At 33.2% G+C, this 17076-nt stretch overlaps 3 protein-coding genes across 5 annotated transcripts; 2 read left to right on the top strand and 1 right to left on the bottom strand.

Moving 5' to 3' along the window:
* Positions 91-2492, bottom strand: LOC109361715. The gene is made up of 7 exons (XM_019607247.1): positions 2193-2492; positions 1944-2043; positions 1737-1857; positions 1356-1477; positions 891-1012; positions 641-810; positions 91-230 (listed from the first exon to the last, which is right to left on the bottom strand). Exons 1-7 carry the CDS (start codon positions 2320-2322, stop codon positions 216-218), a joined length of 780 nt encoding a protein of 259 aa, XP_019462792.1. The 5' UTR covers positions 2323-2492; the 3' UTR covers positions 91-215.
* On the top strand, positions 6050-12193 carry LOC109362678 (probable alpha-galactosidase B). Of its 3 annotated transcripts, none has more exons than XM_019608642.1 (15): positions 6050-6191; positions 6496-6589; positions 7818-7977; positions 8084-8341; positions 8548-8722; positions 9076-9137; positions 9247-9404; positions 9533-9630; positions 9814-9872; positions 9978-10112; positions 10236-10492; positions 10575-10740; positions 11345-11420; positions 11500-11550; positions 11689-12193. In XM_019608642.1, exons 1-15 carry the CDS (start codon positions 6161-6163, stop codon positions 11901-11903), a joined length of 1995 nt encoding a protein of 664 aa, XP_019464187.1. In that variant the 5' UTR covers positions 6050-6160; the 3' UTR covers positions 11904-12193. The 3 variants fall into 3 exon arrangements, with proteins under 3 accessions (XP_019464187.1, XP_019464188.1, XP_019464189.1); XM_019608643.1 differs by having other exon boundaries at positions 6056-6191; positions 10581-10740; XM_019608644.1 differs by having other exon boundaries at positions 6065-6221; positions 6514-6589.
* Positions 13999-15297, top strand: LOC109362327 (60S acidic ribosomal protein P3-1-like). The gene is made up of 2 exons (XM_019608044.1): positions 13999-14300; positions 14947-15297. The coding sequence occupies exons 1-2, from the start codon at positions 14103-14105 to the stop codon at positions 15103-15105; spliced, it is 357 nt and encodes a 118-aa protein (XP_019463589.1). The 5' UTR covers positions 13999-14102; the 3' UTR covers positions 15106-15297.

Raw genomic sequence — 17076 nt, forward strand, 5'->3', positions numbered from 1 at the left:
CATAAATTTGAAGTCTGAACCAGTAATTTTTCACAAACTACTTAAGCTCCTTAGTACTGGCCTATCCTTAGTGGCTTAACTTCAATATTGTTTTCTTCTGATGGAGAAAAAAGATACTTGAAAAAGATGACAATATTACTGAGAGACTTCACAACCTGCACATGAAAGATCAAATGCGTCTTCTTCAACTTTGGTTTGGGAAATGCTGCATGTGTTCAAGTAGACTTTGCCTGTACACAGACACATCAACCACATGGACAAAAATGATTTTAAATGTCAAATAAAACTCCAAGAAAGTATTTGGAAGGAAGAAATAGACAAATTATTGATTTTGCTTTTGGCTAAAAGTGCCACACTATACAATTTTTTTCCTTATGCTTTTTATGCACTCCCATCCTTGCCTCAAGAAATACTGGTAATAAAAATAAAAATCTTGGTAAATTTCTACTTCCTTTATTAATGTTTCAGGATCAATATACATTCTAAGAAGTATATAAACAGTTTATATGAGAAAGAGGAGCCATTCATAAATGCCTATTCATTTTCTGTTGGGCAGGCCATGATATTCTTGCACATAATGCAAATTAATCAAATAGTAAATAATTTTTTTGAAGGATTTCATTTGAGTATTATTACATACATGTAAAAGCTTCCCTGGGTCAACACTCCTCTTTGCAAGCATGATTGTTAATAAGACAGGAACCATTGCAGCAGACAAATGCTTAAGTGTGTGACCACTCACAGAATGAAAAGTACATGCATAAATCACTTTATCAGCAGTCTCTTGCAACATAGCTAGAGGATAAAATGCTGCAAATATTTAAACTGAAATTGAAGGTCACTGAAAGGATATTATTCAAAACAAGTACTACTAAACCAAAAGTCCAAACCTGAAGCCCAGAGCCAATAGGTTGAATGTGTGTATACTGGAGGCAACAAAAGAGCCATGAGAGGTATAACAATAGTTGACACAGATTGGAACAGGCCATATACACGGATGTCATTATAGTACCTTTATTAAAAAAGAGGGTGTGTGTCAGAAAAGACTACTTTGAAGAGTTGAAGCATAGAAAACTGGATGTCATATAGTACTTTTATATGGTACGGGTTCAGCTAACTTATGTTAAGAAGAACCCTTATTTAAGTTTTGACATCATCTTAAGAAGAATCTTACATCTATATGACAAGTGTATAAACAGAATTAGCTTATCTATATGAGGAATATTGTGTTCACTCTGATGAAAAAATATGAAATAAAGGTACTCTACCAAAGAGTAAACTTCCAAGTTCCAAATAATGACATAGAATAAAGGAAAGAACTAGTGCAAGTAAAAAAAAAAGAGAAGTAAACTTGCCTCCAATACACAATGCTCATTATACCAGCCATATTTAAAGGTATAATCGAAAGTGTTCCCTTTTTAGCATCAACCCTTTCAATGATCAGGATCGCGATCAATGATGCGAAAGCAGTAGCCATCTCCGAACATACAACAATTAAGTTAACAAAATTGTCAAACTAAAATGGAACTACATTTGTTGTCCCCAACTATATCACAAACCAATGAAAATATATCATATTAATTAAAAAAAATTAAATATTAATTTTTTATATTCTATTTTTGCTTAATATTATTGGTTTGTGACATATTTTGAGACATAGTTTGAAATATCATATACTTGTTCACTATATATTAAAACAATAATGATTGGATTCAACTTTCATAGAAGGAACTCACAGGTAACCTGTCCCACACAAGACGATCATGATTAGGGTTGAGATGATATAATGAAGACCCAAAACCAGTTGCAATCACACTAACATAAAAGCAAGTCCAACCCCATATTTCACCTTGCATGCTTTTGGCACATATGTTAATAATATAATTAACAGCAACAATAAGAAAAAGGTAAAGGAATTGATAGTAACAAAAAAATGGAAGTACCTGAGCTTAAAGTAGTTCCTATGTTGGCAAAGCGTAAGCCCAATGACACCAATAACCAAGAATGGGAAATTTGATACCACATTAAGTGTATTAGGAATGCCTGCAATGCAAAACAGTTGAACAACAACAATTAATCATTTGTCTTACTATGTTGGGTCGGCTACATTGATCAAACAGCCAAACAAACAGTGTAGGAAAGTTGTATGAGTGATTGGACAAGTTCACATTTTTTTTGCAATGAGGAATTACCAAAGAATTGGCGTTTGTCAGCAAAATCATGGTATTTCTGAGGCTGAGGAATTCTTGGGGTTATGAGCATGAATAAAATACAACAAGAGAATGCGACTCCGCATGCTTGCTGCACAGTGCGATTTTTCATTTTTCTGGCAAAATAGATGGATGGAGAGACAATGCCTTTGAGAGATAGAACCCATAAGGAGGGAGCATTAGGTAGCAAGACGAAAGCGGTGGGCGGTGGCGGTGGCGGTGGCGGTGTAACGGTGGCGGTGCCAGTTAATTGCAGAGTTCTTGGAATGATGTAGTTAGATAAAAGAACAATACAATAATGCTGATGAAATGCATATTTATAATTTTATTATACAATAAATTATCCCCGTTTTACCTCATTACATCAAAACTTGACTCTCTTTCCTAAATACGTGTAGTGTGTTTTGGAATATGAGTTTTGTAGGCAAAGAAAGAAAAATGCCTTACAAATTTTATCACTCTCAAGTTTATTTTTCCTCCAAAATTTAATTCACAAACAAACTTTTAAAAACTACCTTATCTAATTTACTCAAGTTTTAACATGGAGACTTACACTTTTACTATATCATTACCAGCAGTTTTACACTTTTACTATATCATCATCAGTTAAGAGAATTTAGAATTTTATTCAATTGTCAACGTGATTACATTTTTATGAAGTGGGACTTGAGTGTTGCGTTTCATTTTTATGAATGCCGTGACAGGTTGAATTTGTGATTACGTCTAACGAATATAGCATTTTGCCCCCTTCGTCCTCCGTGGATAGTGTTATTTACTTATTTTTACTAACAATCTAATAATGTAAATCATTTATCAATGTACAAGTTGCTAAATGCGAGGTTTTGTTTGTGATTGGCTAAGAATAATGAACTAGTCCTTTTTTGGTACATTGGAAAACATAAAATAAGAAAGAAAAATTAAATCAAAAGGAGAGATCCTGGGCTAAATAGTTGTGACAGTCAGAAAGAGTTGTGTTCTAGATCTTGAGAGTGTCTAAGGAATGCGAGTCAAGTCTTGTTATGCAATCAATCATCTGATTAGTCTCACAAACAATAAAATGAGTCTCTACTATCCAGACATCAGAAGCAACCCTCAAAATCTGATATAGTTGAATATTAACACATTCGGATATAATTTGAATCACCTCAAGGTAATCACTTTCTAAGATGACCTTCTTGAACCCGAGCTGCCAAGCAAGCTTCAAACCTTGATGCATAGCCATAAGCTCAGCAAGAATAGGCGAACCAACACCAAAATTGGCTGACAATCAATGATCTGTATGATCTCGAATAATACCACTACTCATGACATGAGAGCTCTTATTGCAGCTACCATATTTATTGACTTTAGGCCCACGTCTGGTTGGCGCCAACTAATCTTCTTGTCGAAAACACCATTACTCATGTGACTTCACTCCCAATAATCTTGATGAAAATTGTGAACAATAAAGTTAATATCCCAAGTATTTGTTTCTAGAATGGAGTTGTTCCTCCCTTTTCACGCTCACCAAATGAAAAGCAAACCATTTTCCATGTTTGCAATTCTCTAGTGAAAGCTTAACTAAGTTTTGTCATGCTATATGTGTTTTGTCGGTGATGTTATGGAAATTGAAATAATAAAATAATAATAGAGGTCATATGTTTACCATATTTCATATATTTAAAGCGGCTTTTAAACAACTTCTGAGACATATAGTTACCAAATATAATAGTTAAGTCAACCAACTCAAACTCACAATTCCGGCCTTTGAAAAATCAAACCTACCTCGGAAAAAAAATGTTATTAAATTTTGAGTTAAATAAATATTTTTCAAACAATTTCAATTTACAATAATTGATATACTTTTTAGTATAGATGATATGATCTCTTGTGTTATATACTTTGAGGACAAAATGAGAAAATAATTATTTATTTCTTAATATGCTTTTGAATGAGATTTTCTTCACCTATATGGTAATACTTTATTAGATTTTGACAATCTATCTAACATAAAGTAAATTAAAAAACGATGTTAAGAAAATATTCATCATACTTTGTCAAAAACAAAACTGAAAATTTAAGGAAATTGAAGTACATTTATATTGACTAGTTGGTAAAAATAAAACAAGAGTTATTTTTTATTTAATCAGGGTTCCATTAATACACAGAAAATGACATCGATTAGTGTGTCTTATTTCACCTTAAAGAATTGAACATGCTCTTCATTTTCTGTGTATTCCAAGTGGTTGTCCATGTTATAATTCATCCATCAATGTTCTCCTTGTCTAATTTGTTCCCAGCATTAAATAATACGACATTTTCCCATTGATTCCCACGAGTCGTTCTTCATGGCTTGCGATTTCCAGGACACAGTCAAAAGAGAGTGGAACTTTAATTTCATCGTGTCCACACACTTTGTATCCTCATGCTCATTCTCTCCCTCATAAATTTGTGCACATTCTACACGTTTCGGAAAACCTTTGAATTAATTACAGCTTTGCAGTTTTCAAGGTCCTCCCTCGTATTAGTAATTTCGTCCTCTTCCAATGCAAGGGCCTTCATTGCCCCTGAATTAATTACTAGTGTATATATCCACTAGGTTTGAGTTTTGTGTGCATGCTCATCAACCACCTAGTCCTTGAAGGCCACATCATCATCCTACTAATTCTCTTTTATTTATAGGAAGATGACATTGTCACAATAAAATATTTTATTTATTAATGTTTGGATTATAAGTGACATATATTACTTTTTATAATTAAGAGAATTAATAGAAGAATTTAATACACATATAGCAATGCTAAGTATAATCCTTAAGTTAGGAGTCATGGTCTGCTAGTGTTATTGGGCTTGGGTAACTGACTTTCCTCTTTCTCGTGTCACATTTACATCAAAGAAATCTCCATTAATTCTTATTATGTGTGTCTTGTCTAATGGGGTGTGGGAGAATAAATATGAATTTTGTTTGACAAGAAAGGAATATAAATTTTGCTTTCAAGTTCAATGAACATGATTTTTGGGGAAAACGCTGAGCGAAGAGAATGCTCAATTGGTTAAGGAGGAGAAAGACATAGTAAATGACACCCTTTTATGTCTAAGTTTTTTTCCAAAAAAACTAAACAAAACAAGGTCTTTCATCAAAAGTTTGATTAAAATATAAAACAACATTATTTTATTTTAAAAAATATAATAAGAATGACGTCATATAGATGACATGTAAAAAATTCTAGCAGTGAACAAGTGTGACTACGTTACCATTTAACATCCTACATGAGAAAAAATGTTAATATTAATATATGGTAAGGATGAAAAGACTAACATAATTATATGTGAAAATATTAGAAATGAAAATAATAATTTAAAATTATTAGGAAGGTAGCTTTAAAAAATATGAGTGACTTTAGCCTAATAATTGTTGGAAATTAACTAAGCGTTAAAAGTAAAATAAAAATAATTAATGAGAACCATGCTGAATGAAATATCAAATATGTTGAACGAGGAATACGCGCCCACGCGCTGGGCTCGCATCTTTGCACATGTAATAATGTAACTGCGACCAAGCACATGATGTCACGTTTTCTATAGGCCTCTCTACAAACTAGGCATGTCTCAAACCGACAACACCACATTCTTCATATTTTTTTTACTTTTTATCCCTTCCCCCTTACGCTACTTCTTTCTATCTACCATTATTTTTTTTACCACTACCTCACATAAACAACTCTGAAATATTCACAACCCTAAACGGTTCGTTTAACCCTCAAAGTTGTGTGTTCTGACACACATTCACACACCCTTTCTAAACTCTATAGTCTATAGTTCCTAAATTTGAATGAATGGAGGACAATGCAATGTAGGACCGTGTAATGTAGCGTAAACAAGTGTTACGGGTTAAAAAGCATCGTGACACTTCACCCAAGAAAAGAAGCATTGCGACAAAGAAAAATCTGTAACGCAAGAAAGAAAGCCACATGTGTATTCAATTTAAAGAGATAGACACAACGTTATGATTATGTAGTTGACATGTACAATGTAAGTATCTATGGTTAACAAAGCAACCCACATCACTATTTTGATTTTGTTTGTTTTCAAATTTATTTTAACATAATCCTAACTATTATTGTTAATTATGAATGAACCAAAAAATTGGAATTTTGGTATAAAAAGCAGTTAGAGATGCTTATGGTCATTGGTTCAGAGGTGTTATATCTCTATCTTCTCATCACTAACTAAGAATGAGTTTGAGTCGTACACACAAGAAAAAGGAATTATATTTTTAGATTTAGTAGTATTTAACTGTGGGAACTTTTGTTCGGTGGAACAGCTGTACCAGCAATAATGAAGTGTTTCTCAGTGCCCTTCGTCTCTCTCTGGCTTCTCCTTTCTCTCTGTATTCACAGGTAAAACCATGGAATGGAATTTTCTTCTCTTGCTACCTTTTTAGTTGATTTTGAGTTTTACTTATTGCATTTTTCTTTTCTTGATAATACATTTTGGGCATTGGTAAATGGTAATATGTTATCTGTACCTAGATTCAACCTTGTGAGTTTTGAGTAAGCAGTAATAGCACTTGAAAGCATAGTTATTATGGTGCTGTTTTTTTATCAGCAAAAGTATATTATATATAATTAAGTAAGTTACAAAAAATGATATCTACTTGGATGTTCACCAACTACAGTCCTCCGCTCTACCAACTGAGCTAAGGTCGGATTTGTTGGGTTTGGAGGGTCAAAACAAAAGGAGCTATTGACTAAGTATATGAAGAGTGAGCATGACAGATCCAAAACTTATTAGGTCTATGAGTTCATCCGATTATATGCTCTTTTAACTCATGGACTTCGTAAACTAACTCATAGTTGGAATATCAAGTTTAGATATATATTTTCTTATTCTATGACTTCGTCTGGTATGGCTGTAAAAATGAGGGTGAATATTTCATGAATGAGATTTCAATACAATTTTACAAATGGAGCTGATCGATGGATTTTTCACCTCTATTTTGACTTCTTAGTCATACCAAACAATATACATATCATAAAAAGAAAGTTTTACTTACATTTTGCTCAAACTTTGGTGAAAGCATGTGTTGTAAGTGCATTTAGAGCTCATATTTATGGTGGATGTGGTATTGCTGGGTGATTTTCAAAATCTAAGGACTTGTGAGTTGGTTGATTTAACTATTATATTTGGTAGCTACATGTCAAAAGTTGTTTAAAGGCTGTTTTAAATATATGGCTTATGCTAACCAGTAACCATATACAACTTATAAAATCAGTAACATAATGTCACTTTTGAGTTGTGAGTTGTATCCTTGAAGTAAAATCAGGAAGTCTAAGTCTGGTTAACTTTGATTAGTGAATTTGGAAAAGTAGACTAGGAATTCAGTATATATTAGCACCGTGTCTGAAATGAATTCCAATCTTATAAGCAAGCTTCAATTTTGTTGAAATTAATTGCAAAAATATAAATGGTAACCATATTAAATTGAATCCTAAGTTGTTCAATCATATTCAAACTGCAACCTTGTGTTCCGTAATCATCAAGACCTGGTGCTCTCATTATTAGTGAGACATTCGAGAAACAAGTAAAGAATGGCCTAACCTGATATATTTGTGTGTGTCATTTCAGTGTTTCATCTCAGAACATATCTCTGAGTTCCCTGCAGCAAGCTAGCTTCCCGCCAAGAGGTTGGAATTCCTATGATTCATTTTGCTGGACAATTTCTGAAGAAGAATTCTTGGAGAATGCTGAACTAGTTTCTCAGCGTCTCCGTGCTCATGGATACGAGGTATAGATACTGCAAGGAACTATACCTTATGAATTATTTGAATGTCAGTACTTAGTAGTACTTCGGTTAGATATATACATGATTTCTTTCTTTAAAATCCTTGTAGTATGTTGTGGTGGATTACCTCTGGTATAGAAAGAAAGTCAACGGTTCTTATCCTGATTCTCTTGGATTCGATGTGATTGACGAATGGGGAAGGATGGTCCCTGATCCAGGGAGGTGGCCGTCTTCTGCAGGTGGTAAGGGGTTCACTGAGGTAGCTAATAAAGTACATAGAATGGGTTTGAAGTTTGGGATTCATGTTATGAGAGGGATAAGCACACAAGCATTCAATGCAAACACCGCTATCCTAGATATAACGAAGGTATTGCTTTGTATTTCTGATATAACTTGATTTTTTCTTTATTTCTATATTAGAAACTGGGAAGTGGATCTAATGGATACCTTATGTAATATTAGAACTTAATCTTACAATAAAACAACAAAATCAAATATTGGGTTATTGTGTTTTTCCTTCTTAATCTAGAGTTTCTTGTTGACCTTTAATCTCCTCGTCATGCGATTTCCTAGGGAGGTGCTTATCAAGAATCTGGTCGAGTGTGGCATGCAAAAGACATAGCAATCCCGGAAAGGGCTTGTGCATGGATGCCTCATGGTTTCATGAGTGTAAATACAAAGTTGGGAGCTGGAAAAGCTTTCTTGCGGTCCCTTTATGAGCAGTATGCTGAGTGGGGCGTTGATTTTGGTACTGGGACTACTAGTTTATAATCTGCCTATTATGCACTATTGCAGCATTTACCATATCATAGACAGCACAACCCACTTCTTTAGGCCTCAGCCCCTCACATGTATTCTCAGTTGTCTACAGAATTCTTTCTCATCTATTCTAAACCTCTAAAAATGAGTAATTCTGTAAAGCATTTATTGATTATATATCCACTTATTACATTAGGATTTGCATGAATAAGAAAATCTAGATTACTGAGTGGTCTCTTAACTGAAGATTCACACTATCATATCTGAACATATAAGAAGTTTTGCCTATGCTTTGGCAGCAACTTTGTTAATTTTTTTGTTGCTTTCCTTGCACTCTTGCAGTGAAACATGACTGTGTATTTGGCGATGACTTGGATTTAAATGAAATAACATATGTATCAGAGGTATTTGCAGTTTCCTCTCCCTCTTTCTCTCCTCTCTACCTCACATTCTCGCATCACCACTGACATCAGTAATATATTGGCAAACTTATCGCCTGACACATCATGCCAGGTTATCAGGAATCACCCCATTGTGTATTCTCTGTCTCCCGGAACGAGTGTGACACCGGCCATGGCCAAGGATGTCAGTTCACTAGTCAACCTGTATCGTATAACAGGAGATGACTGGGATACTTGGGGTGATGTCAAAGCTCATTTTGGTGTAACGAGGTGATTTTTCTGTTCAAAAATATTTGTATGAATATTCACAGTATGTTTCAGTCATGCTGTTTCTCAGTGCATGTTTTGTTGTTCCATGACCATATTACTTAAATTTTGTTCATTCAATTATGAAACAGGGATTTTGCTACTGCTAATATGATAGGAGGTAAAGGTTTAAAAGGATTCTCCTGGCCTGATTTGGACATGCTACCATTTGGATGGCTAACTGATCCAGGTAATAAGGCTGGACTGCTAATTTCTCTTTGTCCAGTTTGAATATATTGAGCCTCATACTATGAATAGGTGGGGGATTAGTAATCTATTTATGATAGAGCATATGGCGTCTTTCGATCAATCGATCCCGTGTTGCTTATCCCATCTAGTAGGATTAAGGCTTGATTGTGTCTGTTATTTTTAGGGTCAAATGAAGGTCCACACAGATATAGTAATCTCAATCTGGAAGAAAAACGGACACAGGTATTTATAAAAGTATAGCGGAGTTATATTTCTATATTCATGTACCTATTTTGATGTGTCTACATGTATTATAATAGACTGGGTGAATGTATTTTTATCTAACAGATGACCTTATGGTCTATGGCAAAGTCTCCCCTTATGTATGGAGGGGATGTGCGAAAAATCGATCCTACTACATTTGATCTTATCACGAATCCTACCCTCCTGGAGATTAATCATTTCAGCTCAAATAATATGGAGGCATGTGCGCCATCTATCTCCTTTTTATTTATTTTCTTTTTATTTCTGGGAATAAGAGGCATATCCGCATATGTGAGGCATCAGAACCTATCACGAATCATATCACTTTTGCCACAATGACAGTTTCCTTATGTCACAAGCTCGGTGAACTCGAAGAGTGAAGATCAACATCATGGAGGGAAAAAGAGAAGACCTAAGAAAGGACCTAAAACACCATTTACAAATTCATTACGTCTCACTGGTTGCACTGAAACAAAGGCAAGTGGTTGGTCTATTGAAAGTCTGAACCGTGATCTTGAAAGAATCTGTTGGAAAAGGAGGCTAGAAAAAAGGCACCAGGCACCATTCTGCGTACACAAGAGAGAACTTCGGTTCAGATTGTAACAATACTTACTCTATTCTAATTGTCTAATTTCTAGTTGATTATTTGGGTGGCTGTTGACAACAGAAATTGTTACACTGATACAGAGACGGAGAGAGTATATATCAAGAGGGGCATCAAGGGAAGCATCATTTAGTTGATACCAATAGAATGAAATTTTGCTTGGATGCTTCTCCGAAAAGAAAGCTTACTTCTAAAGAGTTCAAGAGAGGTACATTTTCTCCTTGCAGATGGGATGCAAATCAGGTATGCTGTAGTCCATTTTTCATGCTAAAGAATAGCATATGGTCCTTATAGGAATAGAACCCTATGTATGCCATTGAAGCATCCTCTAAGCCTTTGGAGCATCTCCAACCATGGAAGATGGAACTCTCTTTAGTTGTATTATATGGGCCATACCATATCACTTATTTCTCTTTACTTCATACAACTCTACTCAACCCATACAACTCTTAAAAAGTTCATTAAATAGGCCCAACAATTTATCTTTATATATTTCATTTCTTTCAACTTAAAGTATTAATTCATTTCTACAATTAAGGTTATGATGCCTATATAAACTTAGCAACATTTGTTTGGCTAAACAACTGTTGCATGCACCCCATTTTAATTTTTGCAGTTTGTCTAGTGTGGATATAGAAAAATAATTCATGCATTCAATGACCACATTTGTCTTTGCATACCATTATTTTTACCAAATCTTGGTATCTACATCGGCCAATTTGTATTTTATCCATACTTCATAGTAATATTTGTGGATTATATTTGAAGCCGATATCACCCAGTAAGAGTAAGGCTCGATTGTTGTTGTTGTTGTATATTTGAAGCTGATCTATCAAGTGTTTGACAGATGTGGGAGCTAAACCCCAACGGGACCCTGGTAAATAGTTATTCCGGCCTGTGTGCAACAGTAAAATCTGTGAAAGGTGAAATTTTGTGAACATGTACCACTTTTTAGATTCATTTTAATTTATTATTCACAATGCAAGTTGGTAATTCATGCAGCTTATGTTAATTCTGGAGGGATCAGCTCTTGGATTGCAACAGGAAGAAAAGGTTTGTTTCCACCAAAAACTAAAATATGATTAACCATGAACATTTAAACACTTCATAACATAAATTTATATAATGGCCAACTAAGCACCTTCTATGAAGCTATTCTTTTCTAACACATAATGTTGTGTATCTATTTAGGAGAAGTGTATGTTGCTTTCTTCAATTTAAGTGAACAGAAGACATTGATATATGCACAGATATCAAATCTGGCTAAGGTTCTTCCTGGAAGAAGCTTCAATTCTTGTAAGGGCAAGGAATTGTGGAGTGGAAAGGACATAGTAACAAAGGAGAAGACATTATCAATAGAAGTGGAAATTCATGGATGTGCACTATTTGTTCTGAATTGCTATTAGATACTTTCTACTAAAAAATAATTGAAAGAATCCAAATCCCTTCTAGTTTAGATCCCAAAGTTATTTTGCCAAAAATGTGAATCTCATAGTTGAGCCTTCATTTTTCAATTTAATTAGTCTTTTTTATTAGAGGGTAGATAATTTGGATGTTGATGAGGAACGAAATTGTTGGCCCTGGAAGACAAGTTACATAGGCAAATGATAGTTTGTTACTCAGTCTCGTTTCTAAGTAGTACTAGTATGTATTGGCTGACAATTCCTGAATAAAATCAAAAGACCAGTTGAGATCTGTGTACATGTGTTTCACATGGAGCATATATGCTATCCCACTTTTTGTAAAATATATAATCTTCATTATTGGAGGATCTAATACTACATAAGATTGTGATACGTGGACTTTAAAAAAATTGATGGTTCAGTTTTAAAACATTTTTAGGCACAAACTTACTACAAATAATGAAATAAATATGGGCTTCACATTCCAGTAATGGACCCTTGATAAGATCCCAACCCCACTTTTTGTGTCACTCAATAATTGGTTGAAAACAAATTATTTAAATTAAAGTATTAAATATATTTATGATCGATCATACTTTCGGGCACATGGAGTGGTGTTATAAAGTAGTGTACCTCCTAACTCATGGAGTGATATAATTGTACCTCCTGATACATGAAGTGGTATAAAGTAGTGGGACATAAATAACTTTAGAGTAAATTATACTGACACTCCGTGAGTTGTAGTGAAATTACACAAACCACCCCTCACTTTTCAACACCTACACAAACCCCTACTTTTTATATTTTCATTACACTGACTACCTTGTATGAAAATCAAGTGTAATCCTTTAAACAAAAAATGTGATAAATACAATTAAGTTAAACAAAACATGATATATTGTGGAGACAAGTCCAAATAATATATGAGTTGATATCTCTTCATTATTATTGGTTCGTTACGATATAATATAAGAGCGATTTAAATAATATTTCTTTATAATTGTTGATACATTTTGTAACAAAAAATAATAAAAATACTTTGATTTGTATATTATTTGAACTTTTCTCCACAATATATCATGTTTTGTTTAACTTAATTGCATTCATTACATTTTTTATTTAAAAGATTATATTTTTTCTCATGCATAGGTGATTTGTGTAGGTGTATAAAATTGATGGGTAATTTGTATAATTTCACTAAAACTCATTATGGGAGTATAATTAACTCATAATCTTATTTAACTATTCTTCTTCGAGGTTTCAAAATACTATCATTTCTTTATTAATTGTTTCTCTTATTAATGAATACTACTATTTTATAATTGTTAAATAATGAGAAATAAATATTAATTTTTTTAAATAATAAAAATGACATAAGCATATTAAAGATTTGCTTAGACATAGGCAAGTGAAAGTGCACAAACCAGAAGCATACTTGCTGTGCTAGCAGTTTTACCTCATATTTTTTGCTGTTTGCATTATTCAAATTACTAGTTTCTTTTGTGTAATAGATAATTCAATATTTGGGAGTTCTTATAAATTTAAGTTGAAATTCACTCATGTGTTTCAAATATTATCACAGTACCTAATGACTAATTATTTTATAAAATAAAAGCAAAATGCTTTTAAAACATTTAGGTAAGAATAATCCTATGACTCCTTAAGTTATTTTTTTATAGCAAGTCCCATTTCTATCAAATTATTCCCCAAATTTACACATGTTAACATCATTGGTAGTTACTTTTTTATTTATTTTTCAACACTATTAAATATAAATATTAAATTGAGCAACCAATTAAAATAGTTGAGAGAATAATTTTATATTAACTAAAAACATGAGCAACCAATTAGATACTATTTTTTAATGGTGTTAGAAAACATGTATGGTATTTAAGGGATGTGAATTTGAGCTAGCACTTTGACACAGAAAAAAAAAAGTGAAAAGAAGAAAAAAAAACAATTAAGTTAAACTTCACCAGAATTTTATTAAAAATAAACTCATGGATCTGGGCTAGCGAAAAGAATTTTATATGAGAGAGGTAATGATAAAGGATAAAATAGTCTTTTCAACTTTACACAAGAATTAGGGTTTCCAAAATCTCACTGCTACATAAGCCAAGTGAAAGGTGCCGTAAGTGCCACTTTGCTCTTCGAGGCTTCGAATATCAAATCAGAGGTTTTCGCTTCGAACACAGAGTAACAATGGGAGTCTTCACCTTCGTTCTCCGCAACTCCGGTGGCAAATGGACCGCCAAGCAACACTCCGGTGACATCGAGGCCTCCGCTTCCTCCACCTTCGAGCTCCAACGGCTGCTCGTTAACGCCGCTCTCGCCGTTGATTCCTCCGGCGGCGTTCAGTCCTCTTTCTCTACCGTTTCACCTACCTCTGCTGTCTTCCAGGTATTCTTCATCATTTTCCTTCACTTAATTTTGTTTCTCTAACAGTGATGATTCCTTTTATTTAGTCTCATTTGTAAGGACTTTCACATTTCATAGTTCCTGGTTTTATTTGTGGAGTTTATTATTTTTGCTTTGTGATGCTCTTTCTATATAATTTTCTTAATTTATTTTAGATTCTATTAATTATTATATTTTGTGGACAATATGATTTTTGAAATGTTGAGTGTTTAGGTTAGATTTTGATTATGTTACTTTTCATTTGACAAATCTGATGGATCAAGTAAAGTATAAGGTTTTTTTTACAGTTTCAGCTGATCGTCATATATGAACTGTGCAAGCTAATATTGAAGTTAAATTCAAAATCTACTTATTATGAAATATAAAATCAACTCCTAAAAGTGATTGTATTTAAAACATTGCTTTATATCAGCGTAAATGGACTCATGAGACTCCTAAAGAGAATTATTGGTTTTAATGCTAAGATGTAGTATTAAGCTGGATCATTCTTGAATGTGTGGAAATCTTGTTTGTACACATGCTGGTTGAATTCTTATGTACTTGAGTGATGGATGGCGATTGCTGGCTTAGTTATTGGATTCAATCTCTGCATTGATCTAATTATTGAATTGTTGATTGTTTTGTTCAGGTGATTGTGGGCGGTGCTGTGGCTGTTGGAGGTGGTGTTGCAGCAGCTGCATCAGCAGGTGCCGCCCCTGCTGCCGAGGCTGCTGCTCCTGCCAAGAAAGAAGAAAAGGTTGAGGAAGAGGAAGATGAAGAAGAATTTGGATTGTCCCTCTTTGATTAAGGTTTTCCAGTTCACTTTAGTTTTGATGAAAAATTCGGTAGTCTTTGATGTTATAAGCTGTATTTTTGTATTTGGTTTGCACAAAGATAATTCACCTTTCATCAGATAGATTATTGTGCTACTGCCTCAATGGTTTTATATTGTGTCTTTTTTGTCACTGCTCAATAGAATAACTTTAGTAACTTTTTTTAATTAATGTGCCCCTTATCATTTGTTGTATGTGTAGTTTATGACATAATTGGGCCCCAAGATGATTATCATTGATCTGTGTAGTTTATGACATTGAATGTAATATCTATACATGGTTAGTTAGTGGAAAGATACTTATTATATTATTCATCGTTCATTTGGATTACTTTTTTTTGTTGAAAAAATCAATGATTGTTAAATGTTCTCTATCCACTATTAGTTTAAAGATTTAGACATACTCACTACATTTATTTTGATTTTTTTAAAACTCAACGATCACGGTGAGGAAATCGATATGGAAAAACTGTATTGATATATGAAAAATTCAGTAAGATAGTTTTTATAACCAGGATAATTATTAGTCTCATATTATTGGCTAGAAAACACTTAGTATTGCCAAAAAATTCTATCAGTATTTCTCTATCAAAAATTATAGATAAATTATTCAATGTGTAAAAACATTTTTACTGACATGAGTCTAGCTATATCCTATAGACATGAGTCAAGCTAGTTAGATTAAGGAGTGCACACCCAGCTTGATTATCACAATTTTACATGTAAAGCTTTCATTATTAAAGATTAGTAAGTGACAAATCAGCCCTATTATCACAATTATATATGTATCCCTTTAATTCTTGAAGATTAATAAATGGCAAATCAGCCCTAATATTTATTCTAGCTATATTCTTATATACTACATCATTTTTCACTTCTTATTTCTATTTTAATTATGAAATGGCCAAATTTAGTATAATCAATAAACCCAAATTTTGCTTTAACTATTGAGACTAAAAAACTTATTTGAACATCTCTTCCTGTCAAATAAAATTCACTTAATTCACTCATCAACGTATCAACATTTTCTTGCTACACGCCAACACCCTAGATTTAGCATTTACTAATTAGCATAACTATTAAAAACATTGCAACCAAAAGCATTTTTTTATTAGAAAAGCGCAAAAAACACAAGATGTAACTGCAAAAACAAGTCCCAAAATGGAAAAGAATCTCATTAGCATCTTAAATTCGTATAATCGTGGAATAAATAAGTCAATCACGTTATATCAGTCAGCCCGAAATGGGATAAACTATATTTGAGACACATTTTTACCAGTTATGTGTCATATTTTTTCTTCACAAAAAAATTGCACTCTTTTATTTGACAACTTAGACACGTTTTCATTACCTTTTTTGAGAGACTCAACCAGGTTATTCCATCAAACGAAACTATTACAACCACGTTATGTATTAACCAGTAAGAAATGATCACTGTTTTCTTTAATTCACATTACACTCGAGTGACTTATGATGTTTTGTATACACACGTCAAGGACTTAATTCCCACACAATTTACCGGAGAAAATGACTCCCTTGTTAACAAGGATTAATTGGAGGATTTAAAAATCTTTTAAAATATTTTTCTCTATTCCAAGTGCGAGGAAATAAAGTAATAAACTGTTGTCCCCACACTGCCCTTCTGACTCGCGCGTGAGGCTAATCCCTCTCTACACCAGCTTCACCCACTGATACCTTCATTGGCAGTATTTTAAACTGGGAAAGCGGTTCAACTAAATCAAACCATAAACCACAAAATGTGCTTCAATTGAGTTATTTTCTTAAGGAACTATTTAGGTTCTAGTTATGGTTTTAGATATTTAAGAATTGTTGAAATCCAACTGAATTGCATATTAAAGAAATAAATTAGTAGAGAACATTGTTATATTGTTGTTTAAATTCTTTAATCAATTTTGTGGCTTAAATTTTTAATTTTGCATAAATTAT

This window comes from Lupinus angustifolius, chromosome LG12 (genome assembly GCF_001865875.1).
Source record: "Lupinus angustifolius cultivar Tanjil chromosome LG12, LupAngTanjil_v1.0, whole genome shotgun sequence".
NCBI lineage: Eukaryota > Viridiplantae > Streptophyta > Magnoliopsida > Fabales > Fabaceae > Lupinus > Lupinus angustifolius.